Here is a 19,136-nt window from a genome sequence, read left to right on the forward strand (position 1 = left end):
ATTAATGATATTAATAATAATTAATCATTGATATTAATTAGTATGGGTCTTAGGCTCGCCAATCTGTTTGATCAGAAGATAAAAGTTCTTGTCTCAAATTAGGCTCCACAGAATTTACAGAGGACCCTCGGGGGCATGACCGGAAGCTCACACCGAGACAGATAGAGCCTTAATGATTTGTTTATTAAAATCAATAATAGTAAGTAAATGGTAACATACCCAGAGTTACGAAGTTACAATTGCATTACTGCTATTCAAAAGATACATATGATAATATAGTATTACATGCAACCAAGCTTTGGTTAACATACTCACACCCTTCCTCGATAACCTGGTGGTAAGAGACAGGACCAGCCTTGCAGTTCCGGTTTCTCAATTCTTGAGTGAGAGATGCAGTGCTTGGAAGAAACTAATGCTCGAGCTGTTAAAGCGAACTTAGGGTTTACTTGACTAACTTAAAATCAAAACCTAATAAACAAAGAATAAAACGTAGGGAAACCGAGCTTAGCCTAGTTCCCTTGAAACGTAAAGTTTAAGAAGAACAAATATAGCCTATTAATAGTAGCGGTCATCGTGGATAGATAGAATAGAAAAAGAGAGTGCAGGAAGTAAGTGAGAACAGAGTAAAGTGAGAATGGAGTACTCTGTCGAGGTGGGTCACCTCTTTTATAGGGCAAAGTGTCGGAAATCCTTACTCCCATGCCCAAATTTCATTCCACACCCACAAAATGTTAGGGTATGCTTACCCCATAGGCTAGCATGTATGTGCGTATTGATGACATGTACCTACACACTTATGTTCCCTTGGGGTGTACCTGTTAAGTCTGTGGGTACAACACAAACCCCCCCTATGCCATTCTCCATTGTCTATTGGTCTAGATAAAAGGTCATCGACATAGGCGTGAGTACTTATCTATTTAGGCATAAGATAAACAAGATAAAGGGCAACTTTACTTTCTGGGTAAAAGGGCCCAATATAGATATGCTAATTTTGCTTTAGCTTAACATACAGGATTTTGGCCTGTAAGTCTCTTGCATTACAGCCAAACTTACTTTGATATAAATTTATAAACCTATTACAATAAACCAAATACTTAAACTATAAGAAAAGATATATATATATATATATCTTATATATATACATACAAGCAAGCAGGTTAGTCCTATAGGCTACATAGCAAACAGAATAAAGTGAATTACCAAGCAAAATAAAATAAAACACGCAAGCCTATGCCTAATACAGTTAGAGGTGTTCCAGTAAGCTTCCTTTTACAGACTAGTCTCCTTCTAGTCTGGGTCCAGCAATCACTCACACCCCCTGTAGTTGCTGACCTTTGTTCCAGTTTCTTTCAGGTATCCTTGTGGGTGGAGAGGCTCTCTCTTGAGCCAGCTGAAGACAAAATGGAGGGGTCTCCCAGAGATTTAAATAGACTTTCTCTTGTGGGTGGAGATCCCCTCCTCTCTCCTATGCAAAGTCCAGCTACAGGATGGAGTTTTGGAGTCACATGGGCAAGTCACATGTCCATGCATGACTCAGAACTTACAGGTAGAAGCCATGGTTCACATGCTGCCTTGGATGTCCTCAAGTAGACTTCTTATGTGGATTGGAACCTTCCAAGATCCATTGTCCGTTAAGCGCTTCTTGATTGGGGCACTTAACTTGCACATTCCTTTCTCAAGAAGCTGCCCAAACGCTTAACTAAGGTGTGACGTTATTGACATAATCTGGGACCATATAGAACATGGTTGCAACCAAGGTCCTGCAGTGGCACCAAATCTTGTATAAAGGGGGTCAAATGAGATGTCTAAAACAAGGTTATGGTTTGCTGGTTATGATTAGGCTGTCTATATGTGTGTATCAATTTTGTAGTTGAAGTTATTAATATTGGCTCTATACTGTCTGTATTTCAAACTTATGCTATGCTTCTGGGAGACATCCCAGACAAGTTGGTGTTAGCTCTGCCTAGCCTGCTTGTTGGCCCATTAAGGACCATCAGCTATACAATTGACCCATTGAGAGAAGGCAGATACGCCTTGTAAAAAGGGCAACTAAAATGATTAGGGGTTTGGAACGGCTCCCATATGAGGAGAGATTAAAGAGGCTAGGACTCTTCAGCTTGGAAAAGAGGAGACTAAGGGGGGATATGATAGAGGTATATAAAATCATGAGTGATGTGGAGAAAGTGGATAAGGAAAAGTAATTTACTTATTCCTATAATACAAGAACTAGGGGTCACCAAATGAAATTAATAGGCAGCAGGTTTAAAACAAATAAAAGGAAGTTCTTCTTCACGCAGCGCACAGTCAACTTGTGGAACTCCTTGCCTGAGGAGGTTGTGAAGGCTAGGACTATAACAGCGTTTAAAAGAGAACTGGATAAATTCATGGAGGTTAAGTCCATTAATGGCTATTAGTCAGGATGGGTAAGGAATGGTGTCCCTAGCCTCTGTTTGTCAGAGGATGGAGATGGATGGCAGGAGAGAAATCACTTGATCATTGCCTGTTAGGTCCACTCCCTCTGGGGCACCTGGCATTGGCCACTGTCGGTAGACAGGATACTGGGCTAGATGGACCTTTGGTCTGACCCGGTACGGCCGTTCTTATGTTCTTATGTAACTCAGCAAAGTATGCAGGGACTGGCCCATGTGACTCCAGACTCCATTTTGCTGTAATTTTCCACAGTGAGAACAAAGAGGTGTTCTTACACCTGGAAAAGACTATAAAAGGCTGATGCCTCGTCTCCATCTTGTCTTCAATCCAGCTTCTTACCTCTGGAGGGACTTTGCTATGAATGGACGCTCTACACAAAGGACTGACGACCCATCCCAGCTGTGGATGTTCCAGAGACTTGATTTTAAACCTGCAGTTTATTCCATCACTGCTACAAGCCTGACCCAAGAACTTTGCCATTACTGTATGTAATTGATTCCATTTAACCAATTCTAGCTCTCATCTCTATCTTTTTCCTTTTATGAATAAACCTTTAGATTTTAGATTCTAAAGGATTGGCAACAGTGTGATTTGTGGATAAGATCTGATTTGTATATTGACCTGGGTCTGGGGCTTGGTCCTTTGGGATCGAGAGAACCTTTTTTCTTTTATTGGGGTTTTGGTTTTCATAACCATTTGTGTAACGATGCGGTTCTGGCGGGACCCAACTGAGAGTGCCAATTCAGGACCAATTGCTAAAACAGGACAGTTACAGCCCAAGGCTGGGGTTTTTCCACATTTAAGGCAAACCAAACCAGCCAGACAGTGAAGACTTTGGTCTCACCCCACTGGCTAAACACCAGTCACACAAGCAATCTCCTTAGACACTCCAGTTTCCCAGTATCACCACCAGTGCTACTCATTATGGGGACGAATGGTTATGAAAACCAATACCCCCGTAAAAGAAAAAAGGTTCTCTCGATCCCAACGGACCAAGCCCCAGACCCAGGTCAATATACAAATCAGATCTTACCCACAAATCACACTGTTGCCAATCCTTTAGAATCTAAAATCTAAAGGTTTATTCATAAAAAGAAAGAAATAGAGATGAGAGCTAGAATTGGTTAAATGGAATCAATGACATCCAGTAATGGCAAAGTTCTTGGTTCAGGCTTGTAGCAGCGATAGAATAAACTGCAGGTTCAAATGAAGTCTCTGGAACATCCACAGCTGAGATGGGTCATCAGCCCTTTGTTCAGAGCTTCAGTTTGCAGCAAGGTTCCTCTGGAAGTAAGAAGCAGGATTGAAGACAAAATGCAGGGGTTTCCAGGGCCTTTTATATCCTCTGCCATGTGGAAGGACCCCTTTGTTCTTACTGTGGAAAATCACAGCAGCAAGATGGAGTTTGGAGTCACATGGGCAAGCCACATGTCCATGCATGACTCAGTTTGCAGGCAGCAGCCATTGCTCACATGCCACCTTGAACATCCCAGGAAGACTTCTCATGTGGATTGGAGTCTCCCAAGGTCCATTGTCAGTTAAGTGTTTCTTGATTGGGCACTTAATTTTCAAATTCCTTTCTCAAGAAGCTGACCAAATGCTTCACTAATGCTATTTAGAATCAAACACATTGAGATACAAGTACAGAGCCAATATTCATAACTTCCACTACAAAAATGGTACACACATACAGATAGCATAATCATAACCAGCAAACCATAACCTTTCCATAGACACCTTACACAACCACCTTTGTACAATATTTGCTGCAAATATATAACAGTGGTTGCAACAATGATCTATATGGTCACAGTTTATGTCAATAACGTCACATCCAGTCCTTGGGAATCTCTCCCGTCTTCCAGGACTTTTCAAAGATAATCGCTAATGGCTCAGATATCTCCTCAGTCAGCTCCTTGAGTATTCTAGGATGCATTTCATCAGGCCCTGGTGACTTGAAGACATCTAACTTGTCTAAAGAACGAGGAGTACTTGTGGCACCTTAGAGACTAACAAATTTATTTGAGCATAAGCTTTCGTGGGCTAAAACCCACTTCATCGGGTTTTAGTCCACGAAAGCCTATGCTCAAATAAATTCGTTAGTCTCTAAGGTGCCACAAGGACTCCTCGTTCTTTTTGCTGATACAGACTCACACGGCTACCACTCTGTAACTTGTCTAAGTAATTTTGACTTGTTCTTTCCCTATTTTAGACTCTGATCCAACCTCATTTTCACTGGCATTCACTACATTAGACGTCCAATCACCCCCAACCTTCTTGGTGAAAACCGAAACAAAGAAGTCATTAACACCTCTGCCATTTACACATTATCTGTTTTTATTTCCCCTCCTCATTGAGTAACCGGCCTACCCTGTCCTTGGTCTTCCTCTTGCTTCTAATGTATTTGTAGAATGTTTTCTTGTTACCCTTTATGTCCCTGGCTAGTTTGATCTCGTTTTGTGCCTTGGCCTTTCTAATTTTGTCCCTACATACTTGTGTTATTTGTTTATATTCATCCTTTGTAATTTGACCTACTTTCCACTTGTTCTACGACTCTTTTTTGAGTTTTAGGTCACTGAAGATCTCCTGGTTAAGCCAGGGTGGTCTCTTGCCAGACTTCCTATCTTTCCTACACAGTGGGATAGTTTGCTCTTGTGACCTTAATAATGTCTCTTTGAAAAACGGCCAATTGTCTTCTATTGTTTTTCCGCTTAGACTTGCTTCCCATTGGAATCTTACTTACCAACGCCCTGAGTTTGCTGAAGTCGCCTTCTTGAAATCCATTTCGTTATTGTGCTGTTCTCCCTCCTACCATTCCTTAGAATCATGAACTCTACCATTTCATGATCACTTTTACTCAAGCTGCCTTCCACTTTCAAATTCTCAACCAGTTCCTCCCTATTTCTCAAAATCAAATCTAGAACAGCCTCTCCCCTAGTCGCTTTCTCCACCTTCTGAAATAAAAAGTGGTCTCCAGTACATTCCAAGAACTTGTTGGATAATCTGTGCCCTGCGGTGTTATTTTCCCAACAGATGTCTGGGGAGTTGAAGTGCCCTGGTAAAGAGTTCCACAGCCTGACTGTGCGCTGTGTGAAGAAGAACTTCCTTGGGTTTGTTTTAAACCTGCTGCCTATTCATGTCATTGGGTGACCCCGGGTTCTTGTGTTATGAGAAGGGGTAAGTAATCACATTTTCCGCACCAACCTCGCCCACAACCCCCACTTAGGTGGTGCTTTTCTAGCTGAACAGTCCCTATCTTTCTAATCTGGCCTCGTCTGGCAGCTGTTCCAGCCCCCTAATCATTTTCATTGCCCTTCTCAGCACCTTTTCCATGGTGCTGCAGTTGCTCTGCCTCAGTTTCCCTGATGGGATGCCCAGCACATGCTGGTGGCATATGGCTCAGCTGTCTGGCCAGGTCACCAAAAAGTTCAACTCCCCCGTCCCCCCCTGCCCTTCCAGGGCAGCAGGGTCCGGCGTCAGAGTCCCAAAACAAAACAAGGAGTCTTTCTCCCAGCTGGGCTCCACTCTCAGCACCCACCTGTCCCCTCCGGCGGGGCGCCCCCTGCCATGTCCAGCCCTACCAACCACTGGCAGCTTGCCTGGCGCCAGGCCAGACTTCCCTCCAGGTCCTCCTCAGGGCCTGGCTCCAGCCAGGCGTTGGCGGCCATGAGCACGGCCCCGCTCTCCTTCCCTGCCAGCCGCAGCCGAGCGCATGCCCCCCCCCCCCAGCCCCTTGCTACAGGCCTGACCCCCACGACCGGCCCAGCGGGTGGGGCTGACTGTGCTCACTGCAGGCCAATACCCACCCCAGCGGGCTGAGCAGGCCCATCGCTGGGGCAGGGGCTGGGCGTGGACGCAAGATCACGTGCTACCGAAAACAACTGATGCCGGGCGCCACGGTGTCCTGGGCCCGGCGGCCTGCAGGCGAAGGCAGCAATCCTCGTGCAGCGAGGTCGGTACCGGGTGGAGCGTGGGCTGCCGTGTCCGAGGCGTCAGAGCAGCGTGAGGCCCAGGGCTGTGACACTGGGATCTCCCAGGACACGGAGATGCAGCCGGGGCGCGGGCTCATTGCCAGGGGCGGCTAGAAGGCACGGAGGGGAACGGGGCCTGCTGTGCCCTTTGTGCTCGGGTTGGGGGCACAGGGCAGCTGGGTGCAGATGCGGCCCCAAGGGACACTGCTAAAGCCGCCCCGCTGCGTCCGGAGGGACAGTCACTCCCTGGCTTCTCTGGGCTCCCCTGTGGCCATGGCCCGAGGGCAGCAGAGCTCTCGGCACCCTGCGCCTATGGCCCTGGCACCTGCGGACGCGGCAGCCTTGGCCCAGGCCCAGCCAGCCGGCTGGAAGGCTCTGAGCAGGGATCAGTGCCAGGCCCTGCAGGGGTGCCCCATGTTCTGCACTGGGCCCTGTCTGCCCTCGGCTGTGGGGTGATGGTAGAACCCGGACGCCAGGCCGAGAACGGCTGGAGCCGTCGCTGGGCACGCAGCGCCCCTGCATTGAGTTCCCCCAGGGGTCTTCTCCAGCCAGTGCCGTTTACTGGCATGGGACTGCCACGCCTCTGTCTGCCTCGGGGGGTGTGTGTGTGGGGGGGCAGCACCCTGTGCCTAGCCCACACTCCAGAGAGCGCCTGCCAGGAGACCAGGCTGGGAGCTGCCAATTCTCACCGGCCAAGGCCTCCTCCTGTTCGCAGCTCCTGGCCTATTGCGCCAGACAGTGACCTGGGGCTCACGCTGCGGAGGGCGGATTCGGGATCCTGCGCCGTGGCAGCCCCTTTTCAGCACGCCCACACCTACGGGTTTGGGAGCCTCACCGAATCCCGGGGGTGTGCCAGTAACCGGAGCTCAGGCGCGCCGGCAGAGATACCGAAGGGCCAGGGTGCGGGAGGGCAGTGATGGAACAGGAGCTGGAATCGGGGTCTGTAACAGAACAAGAATCAAGCGTACGGAGCGCCAGCCCTGCAGTGCGGGGGCGGAGCGGAGGGGCCGGGCAGGTACCGGATGCACCACACGGCAGGCGCTGCTAGCCCGGCATGGGATGGCAAAGACGCTGCTTTGTGACCAGCACAGATGACAGGCCAGTCAGCTGGCTACAGGGGCGGACCTCCCTGGGCCAGGCTTTGCCGCAGTGGATGAACTCAGGTTGCCAAGTTCTCCTCCTGGTCTATAACCTGGAGCGCCTCTTCTCACACAAGGGTCTGCAGAAGAATTCAGCCCAGGAGTCAGCGCCGGGGGTGGGGGGAGGCCCTGGCCATCTGACCCTGACTGACGCTTTGAGGCCAAGGCCTGTGCACAGGAGGTGACGGTGCGAGGTGCGCCCCCAGCACGCTGGGAGTGCATTACATGCCGATCCGCAACGGCTCTGCTGGAGCGGGGCCTGGACCGTAATGCGGGCAGAGGAGCAGCGTCACACTGGGGTTGGCTGGCTCCCCGTGCCCAGGGGCAGGTCCCGACTACTGAGATCAGACAGCGGCACAGACGGGACCGACGGGCACCCGCAGTGCCAAGGACCCCACGCACTGAGACGAGAGGAGGCGACACAAAGCACATGACCGTGGGACTTTTTTCTTTTTTTTTTTCCTTTTTTTGCACAAAAACAGTACATTTATTCAAGTGTTCTCCAGCACAAGTACATTAGAAAGGAGCTTTTCTTTCGTATATTCTTCTGGGCACCAAAGAAAAAAGAAATGGGATGAAGGCGAAACGGACAGACTTCCTACATCTGCTGCACGCATTGACCTTTTTAATTAGTTCATAACAGCTATGTCACGAGCAATACTTACACAGAGATACAACAGAACACCGGGGCGGGGAGAGGCCGAGGGGCCCCTGCCCACCAGGTCGCAGAACCATACTGTGAAATGTACATTATTTATTGTCAATAAATATAGAAGCGACCCTAAAAAAACCAAAACATAGCGGCTGAAGGATGCTGGAACCAGAAACCAAATAACCCTAATCATAAAAAAGGAAAGAAAGAAAACGAAAAGCTGGGGAGAGGTGGGTGTTAGCTGCATGGAATGTACACTAGAGAGGTCCTAGCGCTGGGGACTCAAGCCAAATCATAGGGAACAGTCAACGTTATTACCAACGTCTCTACAGAAGAGTTTATTCTTCAGTATGAATAAATGATTTCCCACAAATAGTTAAGCATCAGCTACTTCAATGCCTAGGCTAAAACACATGAAATCTCTCATTTCGGTTTCAAGTACAAAGTTAAAATGCCTTTTGTTTTTTTAATAATAATATAGAAGAGTAAAATAATAATAGTGCTCTTTGAAACTCCACAAGAAAACAAAACAAACAGTCATTGTCCAGACAGCAGACTTCATTTAACAATATAGATTTTTAATAAAATGTTTTAGCACCTTGTTTGTCACCTACTCCCTCGGCGGATTGTTAAGGAATTTAGGCTTTTTTTTTTCGATCTAGGGCTGTGCAACAAAATTTGCTTTTTGCTTTTTTTTAAAAAAAAAGTGTGTGTTGGGTATTTTAAAAACCTTAATTCTCCCCGTCTGTGTCCCGAGGCTACGGGCTGGGACGCGGGTGGCTTGTGTCAGACGCTCCCGGAGACGGAGCCTGGGGAATCTGAAAAACAAACTGCCTGAAAACGCTGCCAAAGGGCCATTCCCAGAGTTTCCAGTTTGTGGAGCGACAGGAACCTGCTTTCCCCAGTGGGCTCTGCCCTGGGGGGGTCCCTGCACCCCCCACATTCACACCAGCCTCACGCAGGAGCTGTTCCCTTGCAGCCAGTGGGGGCTCCTGGCGGAGAGCTGGTGGGAGGTGGTGCTGGGCGCCAGGCCTCCCCAGGTGTCGCATTGCCAGGCTCACAGCTGAACAAGAGGTCAGGCTCCGCTGGTCTCTGCTGAAACCCAGGCAGGAGGGTGGGAGCCTGGGGCCCACGTCCTGCCACCTTTACCAAAATGTAAAGATTAAAGAGCCGGTGCTGCTAACGCGGCTCTGCTTGGCCTGCAGCGCCCACCCTCCCTCCGCAGCCCCCCCCAGTTCATGCACAGTTATTGGGGGTTCACAGATTCCCCACTTAGCACCAGTCACATGGTAGAGAGATAGGAGGGCAGAAGCGCCCGTGGCTGACCTCCCACGGCCGTCTCCCCTCGTGAGTCGTGCGTGCGAGGCCGTGACAGGCCCCTGCTGCCTCTCGGGGGGCAGCCCCTGCCCCCCCTTAAAGGAAAACTGCAACGTGAATAAGAGACTCAAACTCCCTCCCCAGCGAGTTGCAGAGAGCAAACCACGAGAGAGACCCCAGTCCCCCGGGAAGCTGCCATGGGAGTGCCCGAGAGGCAGGGCAGGGAGTGGAGGGGCCGCCGGCAGGGCCAGCTGCTGGAAGGGACGTGTGGACCGGCTGTGACATTAGCAAGCACCCACAGGCAGGCCCCGGTAGCCGTCCCTTCCATCCGCGGCGCCCTGCCCTGCCCGGCAGAGAAGTGTCAGGCCCTGAGAGACCCCGGCACCATTCACAGTTATGGGGAGCGAGACAGCGACAGGGATCGCGGCGAGCCGCCCGACCCCCTGCGCTTTAGCACCAAGCCCTGCAGTTTTCCTTTAAGAACCGGCCCTGAGCGCCAAGGGGGCTGCGCCGCACGGACCCCTCCCTCCTCAGCGGGCCCTGGGAACGCTCGGCCCAGGGCTCCCCCAGCCCAGAGGCCTTGGCCCCACAGCTGGTGCTGCAGGCTGGGGAAGCACTGGGGTGGGTGGGCTGCCAGGGCGCTGACACCTGCTCTGAGACGCGCATCCTCAGGCTGGTCCAAGCCCGTCCTGCGCACGGAGCGGCAGGGCCCTTCCCACGGGCAGGGCTAAGCCCCCAACCTGCCGGCTTTGCCAGCGTGGCTCTGCTGGGACCGCTGGGGGTGGGAGCAGAGGAGGAAGAGACCTTTGGGGCCATCATCCTGCCGGAGCTGGCCCCACCGTGGGGAGGCAGGGAGCCTGCTTCCAGGGGCAGGTCTAGTCCTGCCGGAGCGGAGGCGGGGACGGGGACAGCTAACGGCCCGGTGCTGACACAGCAGCTCCTCGCCTTTCCGTGGCCTGGCAGGGGGTGAGGGCAGGTCACCGGCAGCTGCTTGGACCACTGCGGCTCCCCTGGCACCTCACCACGGCGTTAGAACCGCCTCCTCTCCTGCGAGTGAGCCTAGCTGCACCGGCCCTTCCCACGGCCCCGTGTGCCCTGGGGGAGGGACGCAGAGCTGACAGGCAGGACCCCGCTCGGTTCCCCTCAGCAGATCCCTGCGTCTATGGCTTTGAAGGGGGCTGCCCCCCATGCGGGGCGTGTGCACTCACTGGCCCCCTGCTGCCCCCCGATCGGCTATTTTGGCTCGTCTCTGGCACTCGGGGTGAAGGCAGGGGCAGCTCCCACAGCCACGCCCAGCGCAGCGAGAGCCATTCTCCCCCACCCGGCGATCTAGCGCCGTCAGAGGCCCCATGTCTGAACTGGAGAGTGGGCCCCTGGCCCCAGTGACACGGCTGTACACGGGTGCAAACAGGGGCCACAGTACCTGGGGCAGTCTGGGAGGGCTCTGCCCCAGGCAGGAGCTGCGACGCTGGCACAGGCAGTGGGCTCAGGTGCTGGACAAGGCAGAGCTCCTGCCCTGCTCCCACCAGGCTGGTCACAGAGCTGCTCTCAGGGGGTGCCCCAGGCACGTACGCGGAGATGACCCAGCCCCTTCTCACCAAGCCAATAGCAGCTGGCTGGTGCGGTGGGGGGGGGGGGGGTGTAGAACGGCCCTTAAAGGGAATGCGAGAATTCGGGGCTGGGATCTGTGACCCCGTCCCAGCCCAGGGGTGAGTGGTGACCCGTCGGGCTAGGCAGGGCCAGCCCCGTCCCAGAGCCCTCCCAAGTCCCTGCACTAACAGACCCTGCCAGTGTGCGCATGCGAGCACACTAGCAGCCTTCCAGTGTCCCTGGCCGTGCCCACAGCCTGCGCGCATACGGCCCGGCTGCCTGTGCCGCTGTCCAGGTGTGCATGCCACCGTTCCCGTGGGTGCGGGGGGCCGGCCGAGTGTGCACCGGGGGGAGGGGGGGCACTGGCCTCATGTGGACATATGGGGGCAGGGAATGACTAGGGGGCTGGAGCACATGAGTTATGAGGAGAGGCTGAGGGAACTGGGATTATTTAGTCTGCAGAAGAGAAGAGTGAGGGGGGATTTGATAGCTGCTTTCAACTACCTGAAAGGGGGGTTCCAAAGAGGATGGAGCTCGGCTGTTCTCAGTGGTGGCAGATGACAGAACAAGGAGTAACGGTCTCAAGTTGCAGTGGGGGAGGTTTAGGCTGGATATTAGGAAACACTATTTCACTAGGAGGGTGGTGTAGCACTGGAATGGGTTACCTAGGGAGGTGGTGGAATCTCCTTCCTTAGAGGTTTTTAAGGTCAGGCTTGACAAAGCCCTGGCTGGGATGATTTAGTTGGGGATTGGTCCTGCTTTGAGCAGGGGGTTGGACTAGATACCTCCTGAGGTCCCTTCCAACCTTGATATTCTATGAGTCTATGAATGCCACTGTCTGTATGTACAGGGACGGGGCTGCCACTGGCCATGCACGCGTGTTCCTTTGTCTTTGTGCGCATATGGGGTGGATCGTTCCCCAGTCCGCATGTGTACATGCATGCTCCTCTGGGGGTGCGTGTGCCACTGTGAGTGTGTGCTCAGACATGTGTGTGTGTTCGTTCCCACTGTCCATGTGTGCGCATGGGGGGGGGTGTTCCATTGTCTGTGTGTGTGCGCGCATGGAGGGTGTGTGTTTTTTGTGTGTATGTGCATGGGGGGGTGTTCCATTATCTGCGTGTATGCGCATGGGGGAGTGTTCCGATGTCTGTGTGTGTGCGCATGGGGGGGTGTTCCATTGTCTGTGTGTGCGCGCATGGGGTGTGTGTGTTCCATTGTCTGTGTGTGTGCGCATGGGGGGGGGGTGTATTCCATTGTCTGTGTGTGTGCGCATGCGGGGGTGTTCCATTGTCTGTGTGTGTGCGCATGGGGGGGGGGTGTTCCGATGTCTGTGTGTGTGCGCATGGGGGTTGTTCCATTGTCTGTGTGTACATGTTCCACTGGGGGGTGTTGCAGGGTGGGAAGGCAAGGTTCCATCATCTGCATGGGTACGTGGGTGCGGTTTCGACTGTCTGTCAGGGGTGGGCAGTGTCCCTCTGGCCGTGTGTGTCGGGGGGTGCGCGGCACATGGAGGGAGGATTCGGCAGCTCTTGGCGCTGGCCTGGCTCTGGGAGTCTCACCGCTACCTCCCCAGGGCAGTGCCAAGGGCCATGGAATCACCCTCCGGGCAGGGGCGCTGTACTCACACCCTGTGCAGTCATTAGCCATGGAGACAAGCCCCAGGTGTTTCCACAAGGGCTCGCCAATGGGCTGGGCGGGCGTTACCGAGGGGATGCAGCAACGGGCAGGGCGGGGCAGGCGTTACTGAGGGGGCGGGGCAATGGGCAGGGCGGGGCGGGCATTACCGAGGGGGCAGGGCAATGGGCAGGGCGGGCGTTACCGAGGGGGCGGGCCAATGGGCAGGGCGGGGCGGGCGTTACCGAGGGGGCAGGGCAATGGGCAGGGTGGGGTGGGTGTTACCGAGGGGACGGGGCAATGCACAGGGTGGGGTAGGCGTTACCGAGGGGATGGCCAATGGCAGGATGGGGTGGGTGTTACCGAGGGGACGGGACAATGCGCAGGGTGGGGTAGGCGTTACCGAGGGGGTGGCCAATGGCAGGGTGGGGTGGGTGTTACCGAGGGGACGGGGCAATGCGCAGGGTGGGGTAGGCGTTACCGAGGGGGCGGGGCAATGGGCAGGGTGGGGCGGGCGTTACCGAGGGGGCGGGGCAATGGGCTGAGCGGGTGTTACCGAGAGGGCGGGGCAATGCGCAGGGCGGGGTAGGCGTTACCGAGGGGGCGGGGCAATGGGCAGGGTGGGGTAGGTGTTACTGAGGGGGTGGCCAATGGCAGGGTGGGGTGGGTGTTACCGAGGGGGCGGGGCAATGGGCAGGGTGGGGTAGGCGTTACTGAGGGGGCGGGGCAATGCGCAGGATGGGGTGGGTGTTACCGAGGGGACGGGGCAATGCGCAGGGTGGGGTGGGCATTACTGAGGGGGTGGCCAATGGCAGGGTGGGTTGGACAGCGGCAGACAGCCCTGGGCACGGCTGATAGGGGCTGGCCAGTGGCAGCCCAGGGAAGTTATCGAGATGGCGGCTGATCAGTGCCCTTGTGACAAGACTCAGGCCGGGGCGTGTGCCCGCAGAGCGCGTTGGGAAAGCCCCCTCCCAGCTGCTCTCCCCCTGGCAGACTCAGCAGAGAGGCCAAGACAGACGCCAAGCTCCTCCCGGGCCTGCCGTTCCAGGGCACACTGGCAAATGCCCCTGGAGGGCCAGATCCTCCACTGGTGCCACCTGGCTGCGGTAGGGCTATGCCCACATGGCCTGGATGGGTTAGCTTTGGCCATGTGCCCACCTGAACGTACCACCCCTCGGGGCTGCCCTCGAGTTCTCTGGGATCTCCCCCTGGCCCGGCTGGCGCCGCTCTGCAGCGGCTGCTTGCGCACCAGAGTGCCCGCGGCGCCTGCTGGCTTTCCCCCAGCGTGCTGCATAGGCAGGTGCCCGGGGGAAAACTGCCTCTGCTCTGCCTGCCCAGGCTGTTGGGCTGGTGCTGGGCCAACAGCCCCTGGAATCCAGCCCCTCTGGAGATGCTGGGGGGAGTCTCCCTCAGGTGGCCTGCCAGTGTGATTCCTAGTCTAGCCCTGGCCCCAGGCTGGCCCTCCGCCTCCTGCCCCGCAGAGCATGCGCTCTCCGCCCAGGCCACGAGGGGCCGCGTGCTGGTGGCTGGTGGGAAGGGACAGCACAGCTGCAGTTCAATCAAGTACTAAAAGAAACAGAATTCACAGCGTCCACAGAAAGAGAGAACCAGCCCCCTGCCGGGCCGGGAGCACCCCACAGGGCAGCCGGAGCTCTGCCCTGCACCCCCGGGCCTGGGTGAGCAATGGGGGGCGTCCGCCCGGCCCTCCTCCCCACCTCAGCATGAACCTACAGTCAAATTCTTCATTCTACAACAAAGAGACAAGAAGAATCAAAGATGGCATCAGCTTCTCAGTATAAAACTGCAGCCTGTGAATTGGGAGGTGACCCAAAGCATCGCTTTGCCCGGTGCTGCACCCCAGCCTAGGGGCCGGGGGAGGGGAGCCCCTCGGAAAAGAACACCCAAAGGCGACGTACACAGAAAAGCACCAGTACGTTTGTGTGTTGTTATTCTCTGGCGAGGGCTTTCTCTCCCCCTGGCCCTGGCGGGCGGGCGGGGGCAGCCCCAGACCCGCTTCTCCCCAGTGCGTGGGAGGGGGGCCTTCCTTTTAGAAAAGAAAAAGGTTATTGCATGACATGGGACGGAGACTGCCTCCCGTCCCTCCCCCGCACTGTCCGGGGGGCGGGGGCCCAGTACCTCCCCTGCCCCCGGCACTCAGTCTGCATTGGTTCCCCTCCTGCACAGCTCTGTGGGAAGCCCTGGCACGTAAGGCAACGTGGAAGCTGATGTTTTGACTCACCCCGCTGTTTAAAAGCACCATTATGAAGTCAGGTTGTACAGTAGTAACAGTACCTTTTATATATATATATATCTATCTCTCATATCTATCATATATATATAAACTGTAAACAAGAGGTAACAGCGGCATCTAGGATCTGCTTTCTTCAAGGTTTCCTGTGCGGTAGGCACCCGAAATACTGTAGAAAAGTGTGTGGTGTGGTGCGTGTTCTTGGCTTCCCTGCTAGTTGGTTTTGCTTTGCATCACCAGTGATGGTGCTGGTAGAAGTAAGTAAGGCTCAGTGCTGGAAGTTACGGCGCAGGCTGAGCACTCCCTGCTTTGTGCTCCTACGCTCACCAGACCAGAGACAGAACTCGAGCTCAGAGCGACACAACCTTGCTTTCGCGTTCCCCTCTCTAGGCTTGGGTTTCTGCTAGCGTTTCCTGCTGGCTTTGCCCTCCTGCTACGACAGCGCTTGCTCACGAGCTCGGGAAAGCCTCTCGCCTCGCTCGCAGCTTCGAGAAGCAGAAACCAAACTAACAGAAAAACCCATCCAGAAAAGAGCGGAAAATTAAAAGGTTACCAAAAAAAAAAAACGGTTTTTGTTTTTTTTTTAAATAGGCTAAAAGCTGAACATTGAAAATTCAGGAGAGGACACCGAACCCTTTCGCTTGGGGAGACGCGGTGGATTCCCATCGGGTTTAATCCTTTCTCTCTTCTGGGTGCTGATTTTTCTCTTGTTCCACATTTTCACTTCTCTTCTCATGGGTGGTTTTATTTCTGATTCGTTCCACTTCACTAGTTCCTGTGTGTCTTAAACGCAGGCGAAGTATTCCTTCAGGGGAGCAAAGAGATGGCGGATCACCGGCACGCTCCAAGATCTGCCTAGCAGTCTCTGCCGGGCCAGGCGGCTCATGTTGGAGACATCTGTGTAATGAACCGGGAAGCCAAAGACCCTGCATGGAAAGGAGGGGACAGGAAGAGCACAGGTTAGCTGATTTCAGCCACAGGAATCCTCCTCCTTGGAGCCACTTAGCACCTGGCAGGATCCGGGCTTGACGGTAACCATCTCGGGTCCACGTCGGTCCACTGTAAAGGTGACGGGCTCGGTGAGAAAGCCTAGACAGACAGACGGGCTCGTGTGTGTGTCCAGGGCTGCGCTGCCCATTGGAGAAGTGGCAGGTGAAGGACATGAAGCTCGACTCATGGAGGGGCGAGCGACGTGGAGTCGGTCGGGCTAAGAGAACTTGGTTTGCTTCATGCCAACAAACGAGCTCCCGCTCTGAGATTCAGCTCCCCCTCAGCCCTTAACGACAGAGCTCCCCTGATGCATTCAGAGCCACCCAAGTCCTCCGGCACAACCAGCAGACGAGCAGTACGTGTCCCCAGGCCTCCCTTCCCAGGCTACCGGTGCTGACGGGGCCCGTCCGCCCTGGGAGACCAGCCCAGAGACGGTGCAAACCCAGGGAGCCGCCCCACCCCCTCAGGCCAGCAGTACCTCTCCATCTCCGTGCACCATAGGATGTCCTCCTTCTCGTTCATGAAGACGGGGAAATGCTGGTCCTTGCCCTGCTTGATGGAGTTGGAGCGAGTGGTGATAGTTCGCACTTTGCTGAACTGGAAGGGACAAAGCAAAACGCTCTGAGCAAACCAGAGCCGCAGCCACGCCCCCGCCCGGCTAACATGGCCTAGATGGGGGCCCAGCTGGCAGCCCCCGAGAGCTGCTCCGAGGGAGCCTGTCTGCTCAGAGCAGTCTCAGGTCTCTCGCTGGCCCAGCCCTTCATGGATTATTCTGATTTATCCCCATCCTCTGCTGGCTCCGGACTTGCTCTGGGGCGAGGGTGGAGTCTGGCCCCGTGGCAGCAGCTGGGCTAGTCTGTCCCTCCCCTCTCCCGGTCACTAGGTCCTGCCTGCAGCCAGGCATCCACCCGCGCCCCGTGCTACCCTCCCGCGCCCCGCTGCGGTGGCTGCGCGGCCATGGCCACGCAGAACAGAGATCCTGTCTCAAGTGAGCCCACACGCTGGGGCACCCAGGGGGTCGGCCCTTCTCCAGCAATGGCATAGCCCCTCCCAACTCCCTGGGGAGCGAGCTGAGCATTGTTCTCGGACGTCCATCCGGGGGTGCTTCCCCCCGCTGCCAAGAGCTGCACAAATGTCACAGACCCAGTCTCCTTGTGCGGGGATTCCCAACTGCTCCCAAAGTGTGCCCCACGTCTGGCCCCCTCTGCCTGTCTCACTGGGCCTGCTCTGCCCCCCCCCCCCCCCCCGGCTGGCTGGGATCTGCCGTGGCCTGCCCCATTGGCCATGGCCCCACCTCGGCCTAAATCCCAAAGCGACACAGTGCAGTGCAGTGCAGTGCAGTGCAGTGCAGTGCGTGCCCCCTCCCACTTCAGCGCCCTGGGTCAGGACACGGCCCCACTCCCAGGGCTACGCTCCAGTGCCTCCTGGCCCTGGCTGCCCCACGGGGACTCAGGCGCTGACCTTTGCTATCCTGCCGTGCTCCAGGCACTCCTGAAGTTCCAGCTTATCGTTCACTGTAGATGCCAACGGCCTAGGAGACAAAAGGGCGGGGAGCTTGAGAACGGGCATTAGCCCTGCACTCAGTCCTGCTGCCACTTGCCAGGTGCGCCCGCCGGGGGGCTGGGCTCCCACCCGTCCCCTTGCCCACGGCGCCTGTACCCCCTCCGGGGGCTGGTCGCACACACGGCGCCTGTATCCCCTACGGGGGCTGGTCGCACACACGGCGCCTGTATCCCCTACGGGGGCTGGCCGCGCAGAGGGCGCCTGTATCCCCTACGCGGGCTGGCTGCATACACGGCGCCTGTACCCCCTCCGGGGGCTGGTCGCACACACGGCGCCTGTACCCCCTCCGGGGCCTGGTCACACACACAGCGCCTGTATCCCCTACGGGGGCTGGCCGCGCACAGGGCGCCTGTACGCCTCTACGGGGGCTGGCCGTGCACATGGTGCCTGTATCCTCTCCAGGAGCTGGGGCTGGCCGCGCACACAGCGCCTGTATCCCCTCCGGGGGCTGGTCGCACACACGGCGCCTGTACCCCCTCCGGGGGCTGGCCGCGCACATGGCGCCTGTATCCCCTACGGGGGCTGGCCGCGCACATGGCGCCTGTATCCCCTACGGGGGCTGGCCGCGCACATGGTGCCTGTATCCTCTCTGGGAGCTGGCTGCGCACACAGCGCCTGTACGCCCCTCCGGGGGCTGGGGCTGGCCGCGCACACGGCCCCTGTACGCCCCTCGGGGGGCTGGGGCTGGCCACGCACATGGCCCCTGTACGCCCCTCGGGGAGCTGGTCGCACACACGGCGCCTGTATCCCCTCCGGGGGCTGGCTGCGCACATGGCGCCTGTATCCCCTTCGGGGGCTGGGGCTGGCCGCGCAGACGGCGCCTGTATCCCCTCCGGGGGCTGGGGCTGGCCGCGCACACGGCGCCTGTATCCCCTCCAAGGGCTGGCCGCACACACGGCGCCTGTATCCCCTCCGGGGGCTGGGGCTGGCCACGCACACACGGCGCCTGTATCCCCTCCGAGGGCTGGGGCTAGCAGCGCACACGGCGCCTGTATCCCCTTCAAGGGCTGGCCGCACACACGGTGCCTGTATCCCCTCTGGGGGCTGGCCGCACACACGGCGCCTGTATCCCCTCCGGGGGCTGGGGCTGGCCACGCACACACGGCGCCTGTATCCCCTTCGAGGGCTGGGCTAGCAGCGCACACGGCGCCTGTATCCCCTTCAAGGGCTGGCCGCACACACGGTGCCTGTATCCCCTCTGGGGGCTGGCCGCACACGGCGCCTGTATCCCCTCCGGGGGCTGGCCGCACACACGGCGCCTGTATCCCCTCCGGGGGCTGGGGCTGGCCACGCACACACGGCGCCTGTATCCCCTTCGAGGGCTGGGGCTAGCAGCGCACACGGCGCCTGTATCCCCTCTGGGGGCTGGCCGCACACACGGCGCCTGTATCCCCTCCGGGGGCTGGCCGCACACACGGCGCCTGTATCCCCTCCGGGGGCTGGGGCTGGCCGCGCACACACGGCGCCTGTATCCCCTCCGGGGGCTGGGGCTGGCCGCGCACACGGCGCCTGTATCCCCTCCGAGGGCTGGGGCTAGCAGCGCACACGGCGCCTGTATCCCCTCTGGGGGCTGGCCGCACACACGGCGCCTGTATCCCCTCCGGGGGCTGGCCGCACACACG

At 56.5% G+C, this 19,136-nt stretch overlaps 1 protein-coding gene across 1 annotated transcript in view; it reads right to left on the bottom strand.

Moving 5' to 3' along the window:
• Positions 1-15,745: 15,745 nt before the first annotated feature.
• The window catches only part of DNMT3A (DNA methyltransferase 3 alpha), a 125,722-nt gene continuing 122,331 nt past the window's right edge, over positions 15,746-19,136 (bottom strand). Inside the window, exons 19-21 of the mRNA XM_065400610.1 lie at positions 17,413-17,482; positions 16,430-16,548; positions 15,746-15,887 (exon numbers count right to left, since the gene is read on the bottom strand). Coding sequence (XP_065256682.1) covers positions 15,746-15,887; positions 16,430-16,548; positions 17,413-17,482 — 331 coding nt within the window. The remainder of the gene's footprint in view (positions 15,888-16,429; positions 16,549-17,412; positions 17,483-19,136) is intronic.

Source organism: Emys orbicularis, chromosome 3 (genome assembly GCF_028017835.1).
Source record: "Emys orbicularis isolate rEmyOrb1 chromosome 3, rEmyOrb1.hap1, whole genome shotgun sequence".
In the NCBI taxonomy this organism is placed as follows: domain Eukaryota; kingdom Metazoa; phylum Chordata; order Testudines; family Emydidae; genus Emys; species Emys orbicularis.